The sequence below is a fragment of the Equus asinus genome, chromosome 1 (genome assembly GCF_041296235.1).
Source record: "Equus asinus isolate D_3611 breed Donkey chromosome 1, EquAss-T2T_v2, whole genome shotgun sequence".
NCBI classification, from domain to species: domain Eukaryota; kingdom Metazoa; phylum Chordata; class Mammalia; order Perissodactyla; family Equidae; genus Equus; species Equus asinus.
In genome coordinates this window covers 99,889,584-99,911,240 of record NC_091790.1, presented here as the reverse complement: position 1 = coordinate 99,911,240, position 21,657 = coordinate 99,889,584, and the positions used below count along the sequence as shown (strand labels likewise).

The 21,657-nt window shown below is 48.5% G+C and overlaps 1 protein-coding gene across 2 annotated transcripts in view; it reads left to right on the top strand.

Annotated features, from left to right (window-relative positions):
- The window catches only part of ADCY1 (adenylate cyclase 1), a 153,940-nt gene that overhangs the window by 124,629 nt on the left and 7,654 nt on the right, over positions 1-21,657 (top strand). The window contains exons 15-19 of one of the 2 annotated variants that reach the window (XR_011499643.1): positions 7,239-7,355; positions 8,158-8,304; positions 8,900-9,017; positions 14,997-15,111; positions 16,599-16,620. Coding sequence is in view for 1 of the 2 variants with exons in the window: in XM_014828339.3 (XP_014683825.3) it covers positions 7,239-7,355; positions 8,158-8,304; positions 8,919-9,017; positions 14,997-15,111; positions 16,599-16,723 (603 nt within the window). In the remaining variant the exon portion in view is untranslated. Of the gene's footprint in view, positions 1-7,238; positions 7,356-8,157; positions 8,305-8,899; positions 9,018-14,996; positions 15,112-16,598; positions 16,724-21,657 lie in introns of those variants that run through there. The other variant, XM_014828339.3, reaches the window with a different exon arrangement.

The window sequence follows — 21,657 nt, the reverse complement described above, 5'->3', positions numbered from 1 at the left end:
AGGTGACAACACATCTCCCGCTGCAGCCTCACAGCCTCACCTCCATCACAAGCTCTCTTTACCTTTAACATAGCATCCCCGTCTCGTCCTGTATGAAACACGGAGCACATCTGTGCCTCAGTTTACCACTTGGGCCTCGCCCTAAGATGTGAGGCCTAGCCAAGCAGCTGCCCTGGGTGAGGTGTCCTTAGGAGTCAAGTCTCCGTCGTCCCAACACAGAGCTGCCCCTCCTGCTCGCCGTGCTGATCCTGCCTTTCCGTCTGGGTGGCGGGGTTGGAAATCACCATGTGTCTGGGCTTCCTGTGTGCTCGCCAGTGTGTGGACCCCTGGCCTGTGACTGGGTGCTGTCCCCCGGCTGCCACGTCGCGGTGGCCTCATGTACACTGAGGACCGTGAGCTGGGGGGAAACACATGCAAGAAGGTTTGTTGTCTGCTCCTTCTCTGGAGAGAGCGGGGCAACAGGATGCTGAGTCTTTATAGAGAACCATGCACGTGCACTTTCCCTGTCACTCGCACACATACACACTTACACACATACACTCACAAATTCATACATACTTGCACTCACACATACTCTTACACACACGCTTGCACAGGCACTCCCCAGGGCAGCACAGAAGACATACACACACGTACGTATGCCCATAGATCCTAACTGCAGTCTTTGAACGTTCACTCCCTCAATTTCTAATAAACGTCAGGGACGACATTTACATCAGTTCTTTGTGCTTAAACTTAAGTTGTCACCTTGTAGCATAAGTATGTAAAACACGTATGTCCAAAACAGGCCTCAGCTGGACTGTATTCTGATTTGGGGAGGTGTGGGACTCCGTCCTTGGTTCCGAGCTGAGGGAAGAGATGCCGACCTGTGAGCAGGCAGAGGGGCCAGGATAGTGGTGTGGGTTGAGAGCGGTCAGTGGTCACGTTGGTAGGACTTGACAAGTTGGAAGTGCTGAGCTGGGGGTTGGGGGGCCAAAGCACTGAGCTGTCGAGAGGAAAGTCTCTGTGCACGGTCAGCCTGTCGTGCAGTGTAGCATCCTCATGTGGAGGCTCGAGGGGCAGCTGGGGGAGATGCAGTCTAACAGTTCATAATTACGCATGCTCGGGTGCCTGCCCTGGGGGCCTAGGCCCTACCCTGCACCTTGCCCGGCTCTTCTCTCTCTCTGGTCATTTTCCTTTGTGGCTATGGTCCTGCAGTTTGGGAAGGGCATGAAGCTGAGAGCTGGCACCAGAGTGACCCCCATCAGGCCCGGGATCCAAGCTAATCTTGGCATGCTGGATTGATAGACCACACTGAGCACAGTAAAACTGAGGACGAATTCTGCTTTTAAAAAAGCGCAGTCCTGGGGCTGGCTCCCTGGCTGAGTGGTTAAGCTCACAGCTCTGCTGTGCTGACCCAGGGTTTCCCTGGTTCGAATCCTGGGTGTGGACATGGCACCGCTCATCAAGCCATGCTGGGGCGGCGTCCCACATGCCACAACCAGAAGGACTGCAACTGAAAATATACAACTGTGTACCGGGGAGCTTCAGGGAGAAAAAGGAAAAATAAAATCTTTTAAAAAAACACAGTCCTTTGCAAGTGCAGGACAGAGGCAGCCAACTTGGTGATGGCTCCCGGAGAGAGGCCTGGGCAGGCTGGCTGGGAGCCCTGCACTGGGCTCAAACCCTGATCCAGGCCAGCGTCCTGCCTTCTGGGCTCCACTCTGGCCATCCCAGCATGAGGGTGTGAGGCCGGGTTAGCTGTAAACCGGTGGGTGCCCCGGCTGTGAGGTGTCTGGGAAGGTGGTGGCTGCTCAAGGAGCTGATCTAGACGGACCCATTAATCACCTAGGAGGCAGGATGGCCTGCTAAAACCGCCTCTTGAAATGCTGATGTTTGGGGGAAAAGCCTTCAGACTAGCCTGGGGAGACTTTGCTGGTATCAGGGCTCACTGCAGACAAGGGTGGAGACGGGTCATGCACCCCTGGGGATTTGGGGGGAGGGGAAGCTGGTAATGGGATGGGTACGTGTTAGGGACCTAACCTGCAAAGAGGGAAGGTGAGGGGAAAAGCGGGAAAATCCCTGAGTTGGTCCTTTAGAATCGCTGTCTGCACCCGGCATCCTGGGGGTCAGGCTTGGTTGTGCTGCAGCAGCAAACGCTCGGGAACGGCAGCATCCATCACTGGTCTGCCGGGCTGTATTCCTCTATGCGCTGCGTGCCCAGTGCAGTTCAGTGAGGGGACCATGTCACTGCATCCTTCGGGGGCCAGGCTGGTGGACACGAGCGTCCTCGACCGCCATGGCCCAGGGAGGGGGTGATGGCTGTGGCCCAGAAGTGATACATGTGCCTCCCTCATGTGGCCTTGGACAAGCCAGGCATGTGGTCTCACCCATCTCCCCAGGGGAGGCTTGTGCAGTCCCCTTGGTCCCTGGAGTTGAGGAAGCCAGATAGTGGGGAACATCAGGAAGGTCTGCCCCAGAGCCCTTGGGGGCCAGGGGGACACTGCCAGTGCTGGGCATGGGGTCTGACTCCACTTCCCCTCTTGCTGCACCCTCCTGACACCGAGTGGGGCTCCTCTGGACAAGTGTGCCCCATGCGGCCTGATCGGCCTGGTCCACCTGAGTCTCCATACTGTCACCTCTGCAGGGTGGCTGCTTGAAGACGTGCGCCGTAGTTAATCCACCTGCTCGGCTGCTCACATTGGTGAGACACATCTCACAGAGTACCTTATTCTCCAGTGAAAATCAGTTATCAAAGGGATGCAACATGGAGTGAGTCAGCCACAAAGTTAGAGACTAAGTTCTTTTACCCTGGGGGCTGATGACCCTCTGTGTCAGGCGCTGTGTGTGCTTGGGAAAGTTCTTTTCCGTCTCTGCGCTTCCCGAGAAGGAGGTGTGTTTTCTGTCAGTCAGTTCTCAGCCTATCAGTAGTGATGCTGTGGGTAAGAATGCCTGAGGCTCTCTCCTGGGCCCCTGCTACTTGTGCTGAGTCCCCACGGACATTTCCCCGACTGGAGCCTGTGCTGTGGCTGGACCGCCCTTGTGGTCCTTACTGTGACCCCAGGACGCACCACAGCAAAAGCCATCCGGGAGCCTTGAGGAACGAGGTTTATTCACAGACCATGGAGGGTACACAGCACTCCCAGGGCCACACAGCGAGGTCCCAGGTAGAGAGAGAGAGTGTGGACCTGGGGTTCTGCCTTTACTGGGGTCAAAGGGAGGGGCCTAGGATTTCTGGGGCTCGCTCTTTTTTGGTGAACTTGTAAGAGCGGGAAGGGAAAAGTGGGGTCATCGAGTGGTCATTTGTCTAGGTCACCTGGGACTTCCTGAAAGGGGAGCTTCGTGAGCGGGCAGCTGACACCTTTCCTAGCTGTGAAGCTGGTAGCTGGGTTGTATGTTGATTTGAGAGGGATGTCTTCGAAGTGTATGCCTTGGTCATCGAAAGCTGGTTGTCAGGCACTTACACTACAAGGTGGTCCCCAGAGCCAGGTGCCCTCAGAGACAGGTGCATACACCTGAAAGGCACAGGAGACAGTGGAGGGGGATTTTGGAAGAATACATCTGTGATGATTAGTCTATGTGTCAACTTGACTGGATCATGAAGTGCCCAGATGTTTGTCCAAGCATCATTCTAAGGGTGTCCAGGAGGGTGTTTCTGGGTAAGATTGACATTTGAATTGGTGGACTCAGTGAAGCACATTGCCCTCCTTAATGTGGTGGGCCTCATCCAATCAGTTGAGGGTCTGATAGAACAAAAGGTGGAGGAAGGAGGATTCGGCCCCTCCTGCCTGAGCTCCAGCTGGGACATTCTCTTCTGCCCCGCTGTGCTGCCAATTCTGGTCTTCAGGATAAACTGAGTTACACCACTGGCTCTCCTGGGGCTCCTTGCAGACAGCAGATGGCAGGGCTTATCAGCCTCCATAATTGTGTGAGTGAATTCCTCATAATAAATATCTTCCTATATATCTATGTATGTCCCGTGGGTTCTTTTTCTCTGGAGAATCCTGAATAATACAGCGTCAGAAGGTCTCTATCTAGTCAGTGTTCTGAAAATTAAGAAATGCACTTGCCTAATATTTGAAGGATGAGCTGGCAGTGGTGGTCTGGCTCTGGCCAGATGTCACGTCCAGGATGGAGGATGGAGGCAGGGACGTGACTTCCCAGGCAGGGTGAGGCCGGCACCACTCTTACTCGGCTGTTCATTTTGAGTGAGCACATCCTCGATTCCAGGCGCTAGGTCGGGGTCTGCTGGTTGGGTGGTTAGACTGAAAACCCTGTGCAGCACTTTGCAGAGGTCACCGTGAGAGTCACCGCACAGAGGTTCACAGGTCCCCTGATGTCAACATAGCAGGCAGTTGTCAGATTATGCTATTTTTTGTTCTGTTCTGTTTACCAAAGACAACTGCCCCAAGGCCTCGAGCCCTTCTCAGAAGCCACGTAACTGTCAATAGATGCACCTGGTAAATAATTTCTGACACGTAGGCTCCCATAATCTGTCCCTTAAAGTCAGAGGTCAGATTTTGGACATGTGAGAAGGGAAAAATCTTTTGAAAGAAACTCTGCCGTAGAAAGAACATTTTGAAAATGGATGTTGGATGTGTCTCTGTCATGTGGTTTTGTTGGCAGGAATAATGTATGTCACCCACAGCAACTCTTTCTTACTGGTACTTAGAGTTTCCTGGCTGGTTGGAAAATCATAAAAAAAGGGAATTTCCATAGACTTTTATCTTCTTTGTTAAAAATATCACAGTACAACTTATTCAGCTTGGTTCGTAAGAAGATAGACATTTATCAGTCAAATTTCAACACACACCTTTGTATCTGTGGATGATTAAAAAATAGATGATGATTTAGGAAGAGAGCTAATCTGATGGCCAATAAATCTAGGTAAGTTGTAAATAAATTGAAATAAGCAAAACTTAGAACCAAAGCTTTTCATCATAAAGCAATAAACCAAGATTCTTTTTAAAAAGTTGAAGCATATTCAATTACATTTATTTTATTAAAATATTATTAACAGTATTTTGGAGAGAGAAAAATTTTTGTGCCGTTAATAAATATAAAACTGTTAGATTCAATGCAGTCCCAATCAGAATCCCAGTGGCATTTTTCGTGAAAATAGAACAAAGAACCTTAACATTTATATGGACCAACAAAAGGACCTCGAATAGCAAAGAAATCCTAAGAAAAAAGAACAAAGCTGGAGCCATCACACTCAAGCTTCCTGTCTGCAGAGCCCGTGCTGGTCTGCGCTGGATCTTGTAGCTCCTGGGCTCCTTCTCTCGTCCTCACCTGCTGCCTCTGCACTCGCCTTAAGGAGCAAGATGAAGCTTCTCGTGTGGTCAGTCTCCTTGAAAACTGACTGCCCCTGGGGACCTCTTGGGGTTGTTTGCCCTGGAGGAGGCCCAGGAGCCACGTCCCTCATCCTAACGTCGCTGTCCCCTGTGCTCACAGGCGTCCTCTTGTGGCCCGAGGCCCCCTCACAGCTACCTTTGGGAATCTCCACTTCTCGCTTTGAGCTGACAGAATCACTATGTGACATCAGCATCAGGTCACCAACCAGCTCAACTGTTGATGTTATAATGACACCACAAAGAGGCAACACTTCCCCAGGCTTACTAGGTAGCACGCCCTCTCCTCACCCCTTGATAAGTACGAATGGCGGCTCTAAAAATGGGTATTTTATACCCATTTTATGAAGAGGAAACCAAAGCATGTCACCGGCCACAAAGTGGAACACAAACCAGGCATGCTGGCCTCCAGGCCGTGGCTTTTGGTGGCCAGGTCACAGGCCATCAACGAGGCATCTGTGTGCCACTGTTATGACATTCAGGAGTCTGGTGTCCCTGTAACGCTGACACACACCCGGAGATGTTCCCCGAGCTGTGCTCCTTCTACAGGTGGGCTTTGTGCCATGTGTGGAAGCCAGGGTGAGTGAACAATGGTGATCCCTGAGTGAACAGCAGTGACGCTGGTGGCTTCTCTTTATGAGGGTTGGTGCCCAAGCACTGTCTGCTGTTGGCACTTTGCCAGCAGTGCCCCGTGAGCCCTCACAGTCTCCAGTGAGTGGGGCCATCACTGTTGGTTTCGTTGGTCTCCGCAAGGCCTTGGAGCTCAGAGCTCAGCCAGCTGGGACTCGGACTGCGTCTGCCATCTGCTGTGCCGTGTCCTCCTGGTTGGACCCACTGGGCTCCAGCCCCTGCTCCAGGGAGTCAGCACCGGGCTGAACTCCTGTGGTGCTGGATCTGCTCCCCACCCCCAGCTCCCCACAGGTTTCTACTTGTCTCAGCGCCCACAGACTGAGTCCTGGTGGAGGTGGAGAGGTTCTAGAGGGAATGGGAGCTTAGGGAGCGTGCGCCGCCTGGCTTCAGGCACTCTGAGTGTGGCGGTGGGTGGCAGAGCCACGAGTGCTCTGGGGACACATTGGAGGCTGCCTGGGGGCTGGTGTGACCTGGAGCGTGCATGAGTGTTGGCTAGAGCTGCTGCGGGCATCTGGTCCTCAGAAGGTGGCCGGGGGCAGACCCTGGAAATGAAGGTGAAGCCCCCACATTGTCTGTCCTTTGAAAATTCCAGCTGATCGGTGTGGTGACTTATCCAGAAAGTCGTGGATCCTCTAGGCCCTGTAAGGATCTGGTGACTGCCTGGTGGGGGATAGAGAAGAGCCTGGCGTGGCCCAGCAGCGCAGCTGGAGTTTAGTTTGGATGATTAGAAAGAAGCATGTGTTAAATTAGGAGAAATGAGTCTTGTTAAAGGTGGTAAGGCAGCCGTCATTCAGGGCCATTGTCATAGGTGTGGGGGCCACTGCAGCAGGGGAGAGAAATGGGTCTCTGCCCTGAATACAACTTGGGCAAGTGGGGATTGATAGCCAAGGAGCAGGATGGGGGTCAGTGGATGGATAATTACTAACAGGAGACATCAGGGGTGAGGGGTGTTCTGGCTAAACCCACCTAGCAGGATTCTTGCTGGAAGCCAGGCTGGGGTGATCAGACATCATCTGGGGGTGGGTGGGGGATGAGGACCCCGATCAGACATCTGGGGTGATCAGATATCAAGGACGGGGTGTCTGGTTACACCGACTGAGCAGGGCTTTTGCTAAAATGGGACAGTGCAGAGATGCACACGGACACCCCAAAGTCAGGGCCCGGTTGGGAAGAGGGTTCAGAGTCTGTGCAGGAGAGAATCTGTCACGCGGGAGCTGAGTGAGCGAAGGAAGCAAGAATGGGTGGGCGAGTGACTAACAGAGGGTCCACCGTCCGCAGGCAGAGGAGGAGCGAGACGACATGGAGCGGGTGAAGCTGGACAATAAGAGGATTCTCTTCAATCTCCTGCCAGCCCACGTCGCCCAGCATTTCCTCATGTCCAACCCCCGGAACATGGTGAGCATGTGGCCCACATGGCACCTGCTTCTGGCGCTGAGACCCAGCAGGGTGCCAAGCCAGGTGGGCCTATCGAGGTCACAGGCCTGCAGCTAGAGGTCCCACCCAGAATGACCCTTCCATTACTTCTCTTTACTTAAAATTGCAGAGTGGCCATTTCTGAATCCTTGGCCACACCAAGGGTGAGTGGGCCCCTCTGCCCACCCCAAGGTCAGGTCAGGGCTGGGCAACCAGGAGGCTCCTGGGGCATCAGGTTGACAGGCACCCCAGAATTAGTGTGTCCTCCCCTTTGATCCCGGGAGAGAGCATCGCACCCACATCTGTGAGGAAAGAGAGTGGCTTCAGTGCCTTCTGGGAGGGTCAGAACTTCCTAACTGCCGTGTTCTGCTGAATGAGCTCGTGGACCAGCACAGAGCAGGACTTAGAAATGTCGAGTCAAAGCTAAAGAGGCTCGGTCAGCTGTTCAGGTCCTGGAGGCACAACCCCAAGTTTCAGCTTGACTGGCTTTGGCCTGCAGTAGCTTCCAGGGCTCATTTTTCATCCGGCTAGACCTTGGGGCCGAGCACAGTGCATTATTTTCCTTAAACCCTGTGTCTGTATCTGCGCCCCCCTCACCTTGCTCTGCCCAAGAGATGGACACTGGCCACAGGGGGCTCTGCACTGACCTGTGAGCTGAACGACCCCCCAGTGTCCTAGAGCCCTCGGAGCCCCTCCTCATCTGTACCACAGGGTCCCAGCGCCAGCCCTGAATGCTGCTAGGCCGTCCCTCGGGCTGGCGGCTGACCTGACCTTTGACCCCCAGGACCTCTACTACCAGTCGTACTCGCAGGTGGGCGTCATGTTCGCCTCCATCCCCAACTTCAACGACTTCTACATCGAGCTGGATGGCAACAACATGGGGGTGGAGTGCCTGCGCCTCCTGAATGAGATCATTGCCGACTTCGACGAGGTAAGGGCCCCCTCGCCATCTCGGCCCCCTCAGGATGGTGCAGGATGAGAACGACCCTCCCCTAACCACGTCCTGGATGGTGCCAACAATGCATCCTGCACCCCACAATGGGACATCGAGAAAGCACGGGCATTTTGTCTTCTTGGGAATCCCAACCCCCTGTGACAGTCAAAGAAGCGTCTTTGCCATAGGACACTGGGGAGGACTGTGGGGCAGGTGCTGGGCTCCGGAGGTGGGTGCTGGCACCTGTTCCCTACCTTGTAAATGCCGGGCTTGGGCTGGGTGGCCTCATCTCCAGGATGGGCGGCTGGCCAGTCTTACTTCCCTCTCACTGGGGCCCGTTCTCCTCCTGGCTGACGGTAAGCTCAGCTCCTGGAGGGTGGGGATGGGGCTTGCACGTTCCCCTTGGCGCCTCTTTCAAAGGCCTTTGCTGAGGCCCCTGAGGCCTGCATTTCTCAGTTCAGCCCCAGACCTTGTCTCGTGCCCACATCAAAGAATTCACACTGCGTTCTAGAACATGCTCCTCCATTCTGTGGTTACTCCTCTGGCTCACCACTGCAGTGACTTGTCTAAAATGTAATGTAACGTTTAACAGTTTTGTGTTTTAAACAAAGCTCATGGACAAAGACTTTTACAAGGACCTGGAGAAGATCAAGACCATTGGGAGCACCTATATGGCCGCGGTGGGATTGGCGCCCACGGCTGGGGCCAAGGTGAGTGCTGTCCAGGGGAGCCCTGCTCAAGGACTGGGTCCCAGCTCTGTCCCCGACTGCCCGGGGAACCTAGACAGGCTCCTGACTCTGGGTCTCGGTTTGCCCTCTGCATTGGGTTAGGGCTGCGGCCTGTAGGTGATCTTGTCAGTGACCAGCTCTCTCCAGACACAATCTCCTATGGAAAGTCAACACAAAGGCCAGTCACAGAGCTGCCCCCTTCCCCACCATCCCTACCCTTCCCTGCTGGCCCCCCATCCTGCCAGCCTGGTTCCACTGAGTGTTCCCCTTTCTGATGCAGAATTGTGAATAAAGTCCTCAGGTTGCCCCAAAAGAAAAGGCAGAAAAAGAGAGAAAGATGTGAAAAAATATGTAATGAATGGACAACAGTTATAAATATGGTAGATACTAATCCAGCTGTATCAATGATCACTTTAAATGTGAATGGTAAATACACCAGTTAAAAGACAGAGACCGACAGAGTGGCTAAAAAACAAGACCCAGCTGGGTTTTCTACAAGAAACACACGTTAAAGACACAGATACGTTAAAAATAAGAAGATGTAGAGAGAGATACCATGCTAGCACTAATAAAAAACATTCATGTAGCTATCTTAACTTCAGCCACAGCAAACCTCAGATCAAGGAAAATTATCAGAGATAAAAAACGACATTACATAAAGTTGTCAGTTCTCCAGGAAGACATAACAATCTTTAACCTTTATGTACTTAACAACAGAGCATCAAAACACATGATGCAAAAACTGATAGAACTACAAGGAGAAATAGATGAATCCACTACTATAGTGGGAGACTTCAGCACCCGTCTCTCAGTGAGTGGAGGATCCAGCAGGCTGAGAATCAGGAAAGATGGTTGAACTGAACAGCACCATCAATCAACTGGAAATAATTGACTCTATAGAAAGTCTATCAACAACAATAGATCACACTTCTTCTGAAGCTCAGATGGATCATTTACCAAGCTAGACCACATTCTGGGCCATAAAACACACCTTCATGAATTTGAAAGAATGTTCTCAGGCTAGAATGGAATGAAATTATAAATCAATAATAGGAAATAATTGGAACATTCCAAAATACTTGTAGATTAAGCAACATCCTTCTAAATGATACTTGGGTCAAAGACGAGTCTCAAGAGAAATTTAAAAAATATTTTGAACTAAATAAAATGAAAATTCGATTTGTCAGAATTTGTGGGTTGCAGCAGAAGCAGTGCTTAGAGAGAAGTTTACATCGTTGAATTCGTTTGCAGGCATACTTTGGAAATATTGCAGGTTTGGTTCCAGACCACCACAATAAAGTGAATATTGCAATAAAGTCAGTCACACACAGTTTTCAATTTTCCAGTGCATATAAAAGTTATGTTTATACTGTACTGTCATCTATTTAGTGTGCAATAGCGTTATGTCTAAAAACAATACACATACCTTAATTAAAAAATACTTTATTGTGGGGCCAGCCCCGTGGTGTAGTGGTTAAGTTTGCGCACTCTGCTTTGGTGGCCCGGGGTTCACAGGTTCGGATCCCAGGTACAGACCTAGCACCACTCGTCAAGCCATGCTGTGGGGGCATCCCACATAAAATAGAGGAAGATTAGCAACAGATGTTAGCTCAGGGACAATCTTTCTCACAAAGAAAAAAAAAATTATTGCTAAAAAATGCTACCCATCATCTGAGCCTTCAGCGAGCCATCTTTTTGCTGGTGGAGGGTCCTGTAAAAAATGCAGTATCTACAAAGCTCAATAAGTCGAAGTGCAATAAAACAAGGGGTGCCTGTATTAGAAGAGAAGAACAATACAAAATCAATAATCTAAGCTTCCACCTTAGGAAACTAGAGAAAAAAGAGCAATATAAACCAAAAGCAAGCAGAAGAAAAGAAATAATAAAATGAGAGCAGAACTCAGTGAAATCAAAAACAGGTAAGCAATAAAGGAAACCAGTGAAACCAAAAGCTGGTGCTTTGAGAAGATCAATATAATTGATAACCTCTAGGGTTTGGACCGGTGACATAGTGGTTAAGTTCGCACACTCTGTTTCTGTGGCCCAGGGTTCACAGGTTTGGATCCCAGGCGCAGACCTACACACCACTCATCAAGCTATGCTGTGACAGCATCCCACATACAAAAAATAGGGGAAGCTTGGCACAGATGTTAGCTCAGGGACAGTCTTCCTCACCAAAAGAAAAGAAAAGGAAAGGATTGATGACCTCCAGCCGTGCTCAGCAAGGAAAAAAGAAAAAACACAAATTACTAACATTAGGAAGGAAAGGGGAGCCATTTCTACTGAACTGATGGACATTACAAAGATAATAGAGGTATATTATGAATAACTATATGCCCACAAATTTGATAATTTAGATGAAATGGACCAATTCCTTGAAAGACACGATCTACCAAAACTAACATAAGGGGAAATAATCTTGATAGACATGTATCTATTAAAGAAATTGAATCAATAATTAATAACCTTCCAAAACAGAAAGCAGTGGGCCCAGATCGGTTCACTGGTGAATTCCACCGAGCATTTAAGGAAGAAATTATACCAATTTTCTAAAATCTCTCCCAAAATATAGAAGTAGAGGAAATATGTCCTAACTCTTTCTATGAGTACAGCATTACAATAATATCAAAACCAGATAATGAAATTACAAGAAAAGAAAATTACAGGTCAGTATTTCTCATGAATATAGATGTATAAATTCTCAATAAATATTGGCCCATTGAATCCAACAGTGTCTGAAAAGAATTATACACCACAAACAAGTTGGATTTGTTCCAGAGATGCGAGGCTGGTTCAGCATTTAAAAATGAATTAATGAAATTCACCGTATCAACAGGATAAAGAAAAAAAAAAATTATATGATGATAGCAATTGATGCAGAAAAATCATTTGACAACCTCCAACATTCATTCCTGGTTAAAAAACAAACAAACAAACTCTCAGCAAACTCTAGGAATAGAGGAAAACTTCGTCAACTTGATAAAAAGCATCTACAAAAGACTTGTGGCTTAATATACTTAATGATGAGAAACAAATGCCTCCGGCGAAGATCAGGAGCAGGGCGAGGATGCCTGGCTCACCACTGCTGTTCAACACACATAGTGGAAGTCTTCGGTAACGCAGTAAGACAAGAAAAGGAAGTAAAAGGTACACCTATGGGAAGGAGGAAATAAAACTGTCTTTGTTCACAGATGACTTGATTATCTTTGTAGATAATAAAAAGAATCAACAAAACAACTATAATGAGCAATTACAGCAAGGTTGCTGGATACAAGGTTAAAATACAAAAATCGTTTGCTTTCCTATATACCAGCAATGAACAAGTGGAATTTGAAATTGAAAACACGATACCATTTACATTAGCACTCCCCCCAAATTGAATATTAGATATAGATTTAACAAAATATATACAATATCTCTATGAGGAAAACTATAAAACTCTGATGAAAGAAATCGAAGAAATATAAATAAGTGGAGAGAGTTAATGTTCCTGCATAGGAAGACTCAATATTGTTAAGATGTCAGTTACTCCAACTTGACCTATAGCTTTAACACAGTCTCAGTGAAAATCCAGCAGGTTATTTTTGGTATATTGACCGATGGCTCCTGAGTTTACATGGAAAGGCAAAAGACCCAGAGTAGATAACAATTTAGCAGAAGCAGAACAAAGTTGAAAGGCTGCCACTACCCCACTTCTAGACCTACGATAAAGCTGCCGCGATCAATACAGCGTGGTATTGGCAAAAGAAGAGTCAAATAGATCAAGGGAAGAGAATAGAGGGCCCAGAAATAGACCCACACAAATATAGTCAACTGACCTTTGACAACAGAGCAAAGACAATACAATGGAGCGAAGATAGTCTTCAGTAAATGGTGCTGGAACAACTGGACATCTGTGTTTTTAAAAAATGAATCTAGACATAGACCTTACACACTTCACAAAAATTAACTCAAAATGGATCACTGGCCTAAATGTAAAATGAAAAACTGTAAAGCATCTAGAAGATAACATAGGAAAAAATCTAGGTGACCTTGGATTTGATGAGGAGTTTTTTGATACAGCCAAAAGCATGATCCGTGGAAGAAAACATCGGTAAGTTGGATCTAATTAAATTTTAAAATTCTGCTTTGTGAAAGATGCTATAATGAAAAGACAATCCACAGACGGGAGAAAATCTTTGCAAACCACCTATCTGGTGAAAGACTTGTATCTAAAATATATAAAGAACTCTTAAAACTCAACAATAAGGAAACAACCCAATGAAAAAATGGGCAAAAGATCTGAACAGACACCTCACCAAAGAGGATATGCAGATGGCAAATGAACACATGAAAAATTGTTCCACATCATATGTCACCAGGGAAATGCAAATTAAAATAGCAATGAGATACCACTACACATCTATTAAAATGGCCCAAATCCGGAACTCTCACAACACCAAATGCTGGCGAGGCTGGGAAGTGACAGGAGCTGTCATTCATTGCTGGTGGGAATGCAAAATGGCACAGTCACTGCGACAACAGTTTAGTGGTTTCTCATGAAACTAACCATCTTCTTACCATATGATCCAGCAATCACTGTCCTTTTTATTTACCTAAAGGAGTTGAAAACTTATGTTCTGCCCAAAAACCTCCACATGGATGTTTATAGCAGTTTTATTCATAATTGCCAAAACCTGAAAGTAACCGAAATGTCCTTTAGTCGGTGAATGGATAAATAAACTGCTGTTCATCCAGACAATGGAATGTTATTCAGTGCTAAAAAGAAATGAGCTATCAAGCCATGAAAAGGCATGGAGGAGCCTTAAGTGCATATTGCTAAGGGAAAGAAACCAGCCTGAAAATGCTACAGACTGTGTGATTCCAACTATATGCCATTCTGGAAAAGGCAAAACTGTGGAGACAGTAAAAGGATCTCAGGCTGAGGGATGAATAGGTGGGGTGTGGGGGATTTGGGGACAGTGAAACTATTCTATATTACACTGCAGTTGTGGATACGTGAAATGCTGGATTTGTCAAAACTCATAGGATGTACAACACAGAGTGAACCCTAATGTGAACTGTGGACTTTAGTCCGTAATAATAATAAATCAGCGTAGGTGCATCAGTAGTAACAAATGTACCACACCCTAAAGCCAGGTGTTAAGAATGGGGGAAACTGTGTGGGGGTTAGTATATGGGAACTCTCTATACATTTCACTCAATTTACCTGTAAACCTAAAACTGTTTTAGAGGAATTGTCAGTTAATTTTTTAAAAAAGCATTATTTTCCCAACTTTGAGGACTACTAAAAATATCGCTAAAAAAAAGAAAAATGAGAAATTTTGATATCATTAAAGAAGGAAAAAATGTACAGTCGTCATTGTTCCACAAAAGGGAGGATCTTTTAACACTGCAAAACACTGGCAGACGTGGTCTCCGTGTGAGGAAGCAGCATTGGAACTGCTCCCTGATGTGTGTGCGAGCGCTCGCACAGACCCACCGCGCTGACCTTGTTTTGCTTGTTTGCTTTACCATGGGCTGGTGACAGTGTTGTCCGAGCAGGGGTTGGGACATCTGGTCTTCCACTCACAGGGGCTGCCCCCAGTTTCTTCAGAAGGGCTTGGCCTGTGCTCAAACTGCCTCGGGGTGAGTCCAGTCTCTGCCCTCGGGGGCCGGGGGCCTTGGCAGCACTGCCCGTCTATCTCGGTCTCCTACCTGTAGAATAGGATGATAAATGTACCCAAAGGTGTGGGGTGCTCTAGGGTGCTGCACAATCCCTGTTGAAGACCGTCCAAGCCAGCACCAGCTGGGCACAGACAGCGCCTGCAGTCAGCAGGGCTGCCGCGTTGTTGATGTGGAATCAAGCCCCTGATCTCGCCAGTACAGGCTGGTCCCCCCAGGCAAGTCACCTGCTGAGCGTCCCTGTCTACCTCCGCCCTTGCACCCTGCAAACGTAATAACCGTATCTGCTCACATCCAGGCTAAGAAGTGTATCTCCTCCCACCTCGGCACGCTGGCGGATTTCGCCATCGAGATGTTCGACGTCCTGGATGAGATCAACTACCAGTCTTACAATGACTTCGTGCTCCGTGTCGGTAGGTGGCTCCAAGCCATCCCAGCACTCGGGCTGGCACCCTCTTCCCGCACCCACCCTGGGGGCTGGTGACCTGGACTATCTCCCTGAGAGCAGGGGTCAGCGGGCCAGGTGCCCTGGTCTTGCAGGAAGGAGGGTGGTGCCACCTAGACGAGTGCTTGGGGATGCAGGGACAGCCTCTGAAAGCTGGGTGCCAGTGACTTAGGACCTGGGAGAGTTGTTGTCCAGCTCATGAAACACATGAGAAATCTCTGTTGTCATAGAGACCTTCAGATGTACCTGAGCCCACACTCACCTGAGGAAAAGTGTCCGAAAATGGTTGTTGACGGTTGTTTTAGAATTCAAACATCTAGTGGCCTTAAAGCCAGACCTGAGAGCTGTGTTGGGGTCTGAGGGTGAGAGCAGGTGTCCCTCAGAGTGGTGGAATTCTGATGCACTTAGATACAGCTCTGTTGTAGGCCGAGTGCCCGGCATTCGGGCCTCCTCCTCTGGGCTGTGGGCTCCTCCGATTAATAGATGTAGTGACATTACAGGAAAGAGGTCTAAGGGTCCATTGGGGAATTCTATTTCTCGCTCTCCCATGGGGACGTGGCATGGGAGCCCTGCCTGTGTGCCTGGATGGCTGGTCACCTGGGAGTCTGGATGCTGGCTCAGTCTTATCCGCATGGTCTGGGGCGTCCGGGTTGGCTAAGAATGCTCTCCGTGTCCCACCAGCCAATGAGGAAGTGGCCCCTTTGGGGCTTCTCTCTGGTTCCTTGGTCCACCTGGCCCGCAGCAGAGCTCTCCTCAGCTCACACCTCAGGTTGTGCCCCCTTCACTCCTCCTGCACATGCCTGCACCCCACTGCCCAGGCTTTGGGGGCTGAGTAGGCCAGGGCTGAAATGTTATTAACATCCTTGGCTAAGCTTGGAAAAATCTACACATGAGTATAGAATGGGAAGATAGAATGTAGCGTCAGCCCGGGCCAGGAAGCTCCAGTTGCTGACACAGCTGCAGGGGCGATTGGGGGCACCCAGGCCTCGTGGCCCTCTCCAGGCCGGTCAGACCCTGAGCCACGTAAAGAGAAGGGGGCCTTCATTCTCCCCTTCAGAGTGTCCTGAATACTGTGATCTGTTCTGGACCCCACGCCCTAAGAGTCTGGGGAGTCCCATCCAGGGAAACAGTCAGGAGCCACAGTTCGTTCTGGAAAAGGGAGCTGCAGTGGGGGACACACTGTGGTCCTACAGACTAAAGGTCAGCCTTCTTAGAGGAGGACACAGCATGGGGTCACTATTCCAGGAAATGGACTCTTGTTGGGGATCAGGACAGTGCTGCACCCGGGGTGGTATGGGAGCAGGGGCTGGGAGCCACCTCCCACCATGCTCTGGGTCCCTGCTTTAGGAAGGGGCATTGCGCTCGGTGGCCCCAGGAATCCACGACCCACAAGGGGCAGCTCCTGCCCTCGGGAGCTTTCCTCACTAACGACACCATGCCGTGGCTGTTTTACAGGCATCAACGTTGGCCCCGTGGTGGCTGGGGTGATTGGGGCTCGCAGGCCGCAGTATGACATCTGGGGAAACACTGTCAACGTGGCCAGTCGGATGGACAGCACCGGGGTCCAGGGCAGAATCCAGGTCAGCATTCAGAGTTCCCTTGACACAGGCACCCATCCTGTAGGCGGGACACTGAGGCGGAGAGGCAAGGGCCAGCCGGGCAGGATTGGGCCGGCTGCCCAGCCCCGCAGACCGCAGCTGCCCCCTCGCCCGCCTCTCCAGGGGGAGCACACAGAGCTGTGTGGTGCAGTGTATCTGTGGCCGGCCTGCAGGGCAGGGCCGGAGCCCAGCAGCTGTATCTGCAGTTTGGTTTGCCGTGGAGCCCTGGGAGTTGTGCAGTCAAGGGGCACGGTGAGTGACAGTGTCCTGGTCGGCCTGACTGCTCCAAGCCCCTTCATGCACCCCCAGGACCCTGCCCGCCTACCCGGCTGCCTGAGAAGGGAAGGGGCTTCCTCGGGTGTTTGAAGAGGAGGGTACTGTGGGGCCACCTGGTCTGGGAACCTGCGGGCGGCTCACGTGGAATGAGCCTGGTGCTATGACATCAGCTAAGAGCCGTCCAAAGATTTAGAAGACAGCAGCTGCTGCTTTTCATGGGCACGTGGGAGTGTGGTCCAGCTCTCTCCCTTAGAACACATGTGAAACTGGGTTAGCCGAGCCTGCCCGCCAGCCTGCCTGGGCACTGCAGGCCTCTGGGGGCTGTGGAGGGAAGGAGCCTGTCCGTGTGTGTGGCTGTATCTGGCCTCTGGGGACCTGTGGGGATGGGCGGTGAATGCAGGGCACTCAGAGAACAGGGCCACTCTCCTCCTGCTGTGGCCCGGCCACCGGCTGGCTTGTCTGGACTCTGCACCCAGCGCTGGCCATCACTGTATTGCCTGAGCACTGGTCCTTCCACTCTACTGTGAAGTCTCACTCGGTCCTCCACAGACCCTGTGAGATATGTGCATTCACCCCAGGTTTTTAAAATTTTAAAATTTTTAATTTGATTGAGGTCACATTGTGTAACCTATAACATTATGTAAATTTCAGGTGTAGATCATTATTTCTGCTTCTGTATAGACTGCATCATGTTGACCACAAAAACTCTAGTTTCCATCCATCACCGTACACTTATGCTTCTTTACTCCTTTCACCCTCCTCCCACCCCCTTCCACTCTGATAACCACCAATCTGTTCTCTATATCTATGTGTTTGTTCATTTGTTTATCTTCTACATGACTGAAGTCATATGGTAATTGTCTTTCTCCGTCTAACTTATTTCGCTTAGCATAATACCCTCAGGGTCCTTCCATGTTGTAGCAAATGGCATGTTTTTGTCTTTTTATGGCTGAGTAGTGTTCCATTGTGTATATATATACCATATCTTCTTTATCCATCATCCATTGATGGGCACTTAGGTTGCTTCCAAGTCTTGGCTATTGTGAACAATGCTGCAATGAACATAGGGGTGCATGTATCTTTTTGAATTATCGATTTCATGTTCTTTGGATAAATACTCAGTAGTGGAATAGCAGGATCGTATGGTATTTCTATTTTTAATTTTTGACAAATCTCCATACTGTTTCCCATAGTGGCTGCACCAGTTTGCATTCCCAGCAGTGTATGAGGTTCCCTTTTCTCCACATCTTCTCCAACAGTTGTTATTTCTTGTTAATTATAGCCATTCTGATGGGCATGAGGTGATGTGTCATTGTAGTTTTGATTTGCGTTTCCCTAATAATTAGTGGTGTTGAACATCTTTTCATATGCCTGTTGGCCTTCTGTATATTTTCTTTAGAAAAATATCTGTTCATATTCTCTGCCCAGTTTTTGATCAGATTGTTTATTTTTTTCTTGTTGAGTTGTATGAGTTCTTTATATATTTTGGAGATTAACTCCTTATTGGCTATATGATTTGCAAATATTTTCTCCAGCTGGTGGGTTGTCTTTTCATTTTGTTGATGGTTTCCTTTGTGTTGCAGAAGCTCTTTAGTCTGATGTAGTCCATTTGTTTATTTTTCTTTTGTTTCCCTTGCCTGAGGAAACACGATATTCAAAAAGTTGCTGCTAAGACCCATGTCAAAGAGTGTACTGCCTCTGTTTTCTTCTAGGAGTTTATGGTTTCAGGTCTTACATTCAAGTCTTTAATCCATTTTGAGTTAATTTTTGTGTATGGTGTAAGATAATGGCCTACTTTCGTTCTTTTGCATGTGGCTGTCCAGTTTTCCCAACACCGTTTATTGAAGAGACTTTCCTTTCTCCATTGTATGTTCTTGGCTCCTTGATGAAAATTAGCTGTCCATAGCTGTGGGTTTATTTCTTGGCTCTTGACTCTGTTCCAATCATCTGTGTGTGTTTTTCTGCCAGTACCATGCTGTTTTGATTACTATAGCTTTGTAGCATACTTTGAAATCAGGGAGTGTGATGCCTCCAGCTTTGTTCTTTTTTCTCAATAGCTTTGGCTATTGAGGCTATTTCTTGTTCCACATAAATTCTAGGGTCCTTTGTTCTATTTCCATGAAAAATGTCCTTGGGATTTTAATTGGGATTGCATTGAGTCTGTAGATTGCTTTAGGTAATATGGACATTTAACTATGTTTATTCTTCCAATCCATAAGTACAGAATATCTTTCCATTTCTTTATGTCTTCTTCAATTTCTTTCAATAATGTCATAATTTTCAGTGTATTGGTCTTTCATTCCTTGGTTAAATTTATTTCTAGGTATTTTATTCTTTTTGTTGAGGTTGTCAATGTGATTGTGTTCTTGATTTCTCTTTCTGCTAGTTCATTGTTAGTATATACAAATGCAACTTATTTTTGTATGTTGATTTGTACCCTGCAACCTTACTGTATTTGTTAATTATTTCTAATAGCCTTTTGGTGGATTCTTTAGGGTTTTCTGTATACAGAATCATGTCATCCACAAATAGTGACAATTTTACATCTTCCTTTCCAATTTAAGATTCCTTTTATTTCTTTTTCTTGCCTAATTGCTCTGGCTAGGACTTCCAATATTATATTGAGTAAGAGTAGCAAGAGTGCCCACTCTTGTATAGTTCTTGTTCTCAGAGGAATAGCTTCCAGTTTTTCACCATTGGGTATGATGTTGGCTGTCGTTTTTGAAAAGCTATAGGACAACAAATTGGATAACCTAGAAGAAATGGATGAATTCTTAGAATCATACAACCTTTCAAAACTGAATCAAGAAGAAATAGAGAATCTGAATGGACCGATCATTAGTAAGATGATTGAAACAGTGATTAAAAACCTCCCAAAAAGCAAAAATCCAGGACCAGACATTTTCTCTGGTGAATTCTATCCAACATTCAAAGAAGATTTAATACCTATCCTTCTCAAATTCTTCCAAAATTTGAAGAGGAGAAATACTTCCTAACTCATTTTACAAAGCCAACATTACTCTGATACCAAAACCAGACAGGGACGACACAAAAAAGGAAAATTACAGACCAATATTGCTGATGAACATAAATGCAAAAGTTCTCAACAAAATATTAGCAAATCAAACATGATAATAAATTGAAAGGATCATATACCACCATTAAGTGGAATGTATTCCAGGGATGCAGGGATGGTTCAATGTCCACAAATCAATGCGATACACCACATTAACAAAATAAAAGATAAAAGTCACATGATCTCAATAGAGACAGAAAAACCTTTGACAAAATTCAACATCCATTTATGATAAAAACTCTCAATACAATGGGTATAGAAGGAAAGTACCTCAACATAATAAAGGCCATATATGACAAACACCCCAGGTTTGAGAAAGGCATCGGGTGCAGCAACTTGCAAGATGTGGTTCAGATGAGAAGGTTGTCAGCCTGGGCTTCCCGCATCCTGCCTGTTCCGTTCACATGCCCTGTCCCAGCATTCATTGGTGGATCCCTTGGACCCATCAGTTTCAAAGACAGGGAGACCTAAATCTTCATGGCGCTCTCCTGCTGCTCAGAACATAGGCAGTGTCTCCTCACAGCATCTGTGCCTGTCTGCATCTTTCTATAAAACTTCTTTTATTGTGGTGACGTACACATAACATGAAGTTTACCATCTTAGCCACTTTTCAGTGCACAGCTCAGTGGTGTAAGCGCATCCACATTGTTGTGTCGCTGTCACCGCCAGCCACCCCAGGGTGCCACGTTCCTTTCCTGATATGATCCTTCACCTGTGCTCCTCGAAGCCTTCCTCAGGAGCTGGTCACACCCCGGGGGACCCTGACTGAAGCCCTATCCACTCTCTGGCCTGGCCACTGTCCCAAGTCAATGTGTCATTTCAGCTTCTGAAATCAGATCTGAGTCAGCCACTCCCCTGCTCGGAACCGTCCTTGTCCCCTCAGCCCCTGGGCAGGCCATCTCCCTGTGGCCTCCCCTTCCTGCTGGGCCTCCCCCTGCTGCTGGGCTGCCCCGAGATATTGCCCACTCAGGGCCTCTGTCACCTGTGCCTGCTCTGTCTGTCCTCCCTTCCCTTCTCAGGCCTGTCCCCCAGATGATGGGGCTGCTTACACCCATCCCCGCTGGTGGGCAGGGTCACTGCGTGGAGCTCAGACCAAACACACAGGGACGCTTAGGAGAATCACAGCCCTGTGTGCTGCCAACACCGCCAGGTCCTGACGTCTTACCCAAACACTAGTGTCGTTGGGTCCCCTCTGGGAGCCTGGCCTGGGCCCCAGCAAGCCCTGTGACCCCCTTGGGGATGCTGAGGGGCTCTCTCAAGGCTGCTGCCAGCTGTGTGGGCAGAATTCTTCCTGCTCCCCACATGGTCACCTGCCAGCACATCTGTTTCTGGACTCCCTACCGGGCAGTGTGTCCTGCTGTCTGCTGTGAGCCCCTGTCCCTCCACATGAACCTCCCCAGAGGACTCGCATCAAGGGGTGTCTTTGCAGACCGGAGCCCCTTGCCTCCCTCCATCTGGCCTGATGTCAGCACCCATGTGCTTGGGACAGGGTATGACTGGAGTGGGGCCATGTTGACATTTCAGTCAACTTGAATGAAACCATTGCAGTCCCTTCATCCAGCCT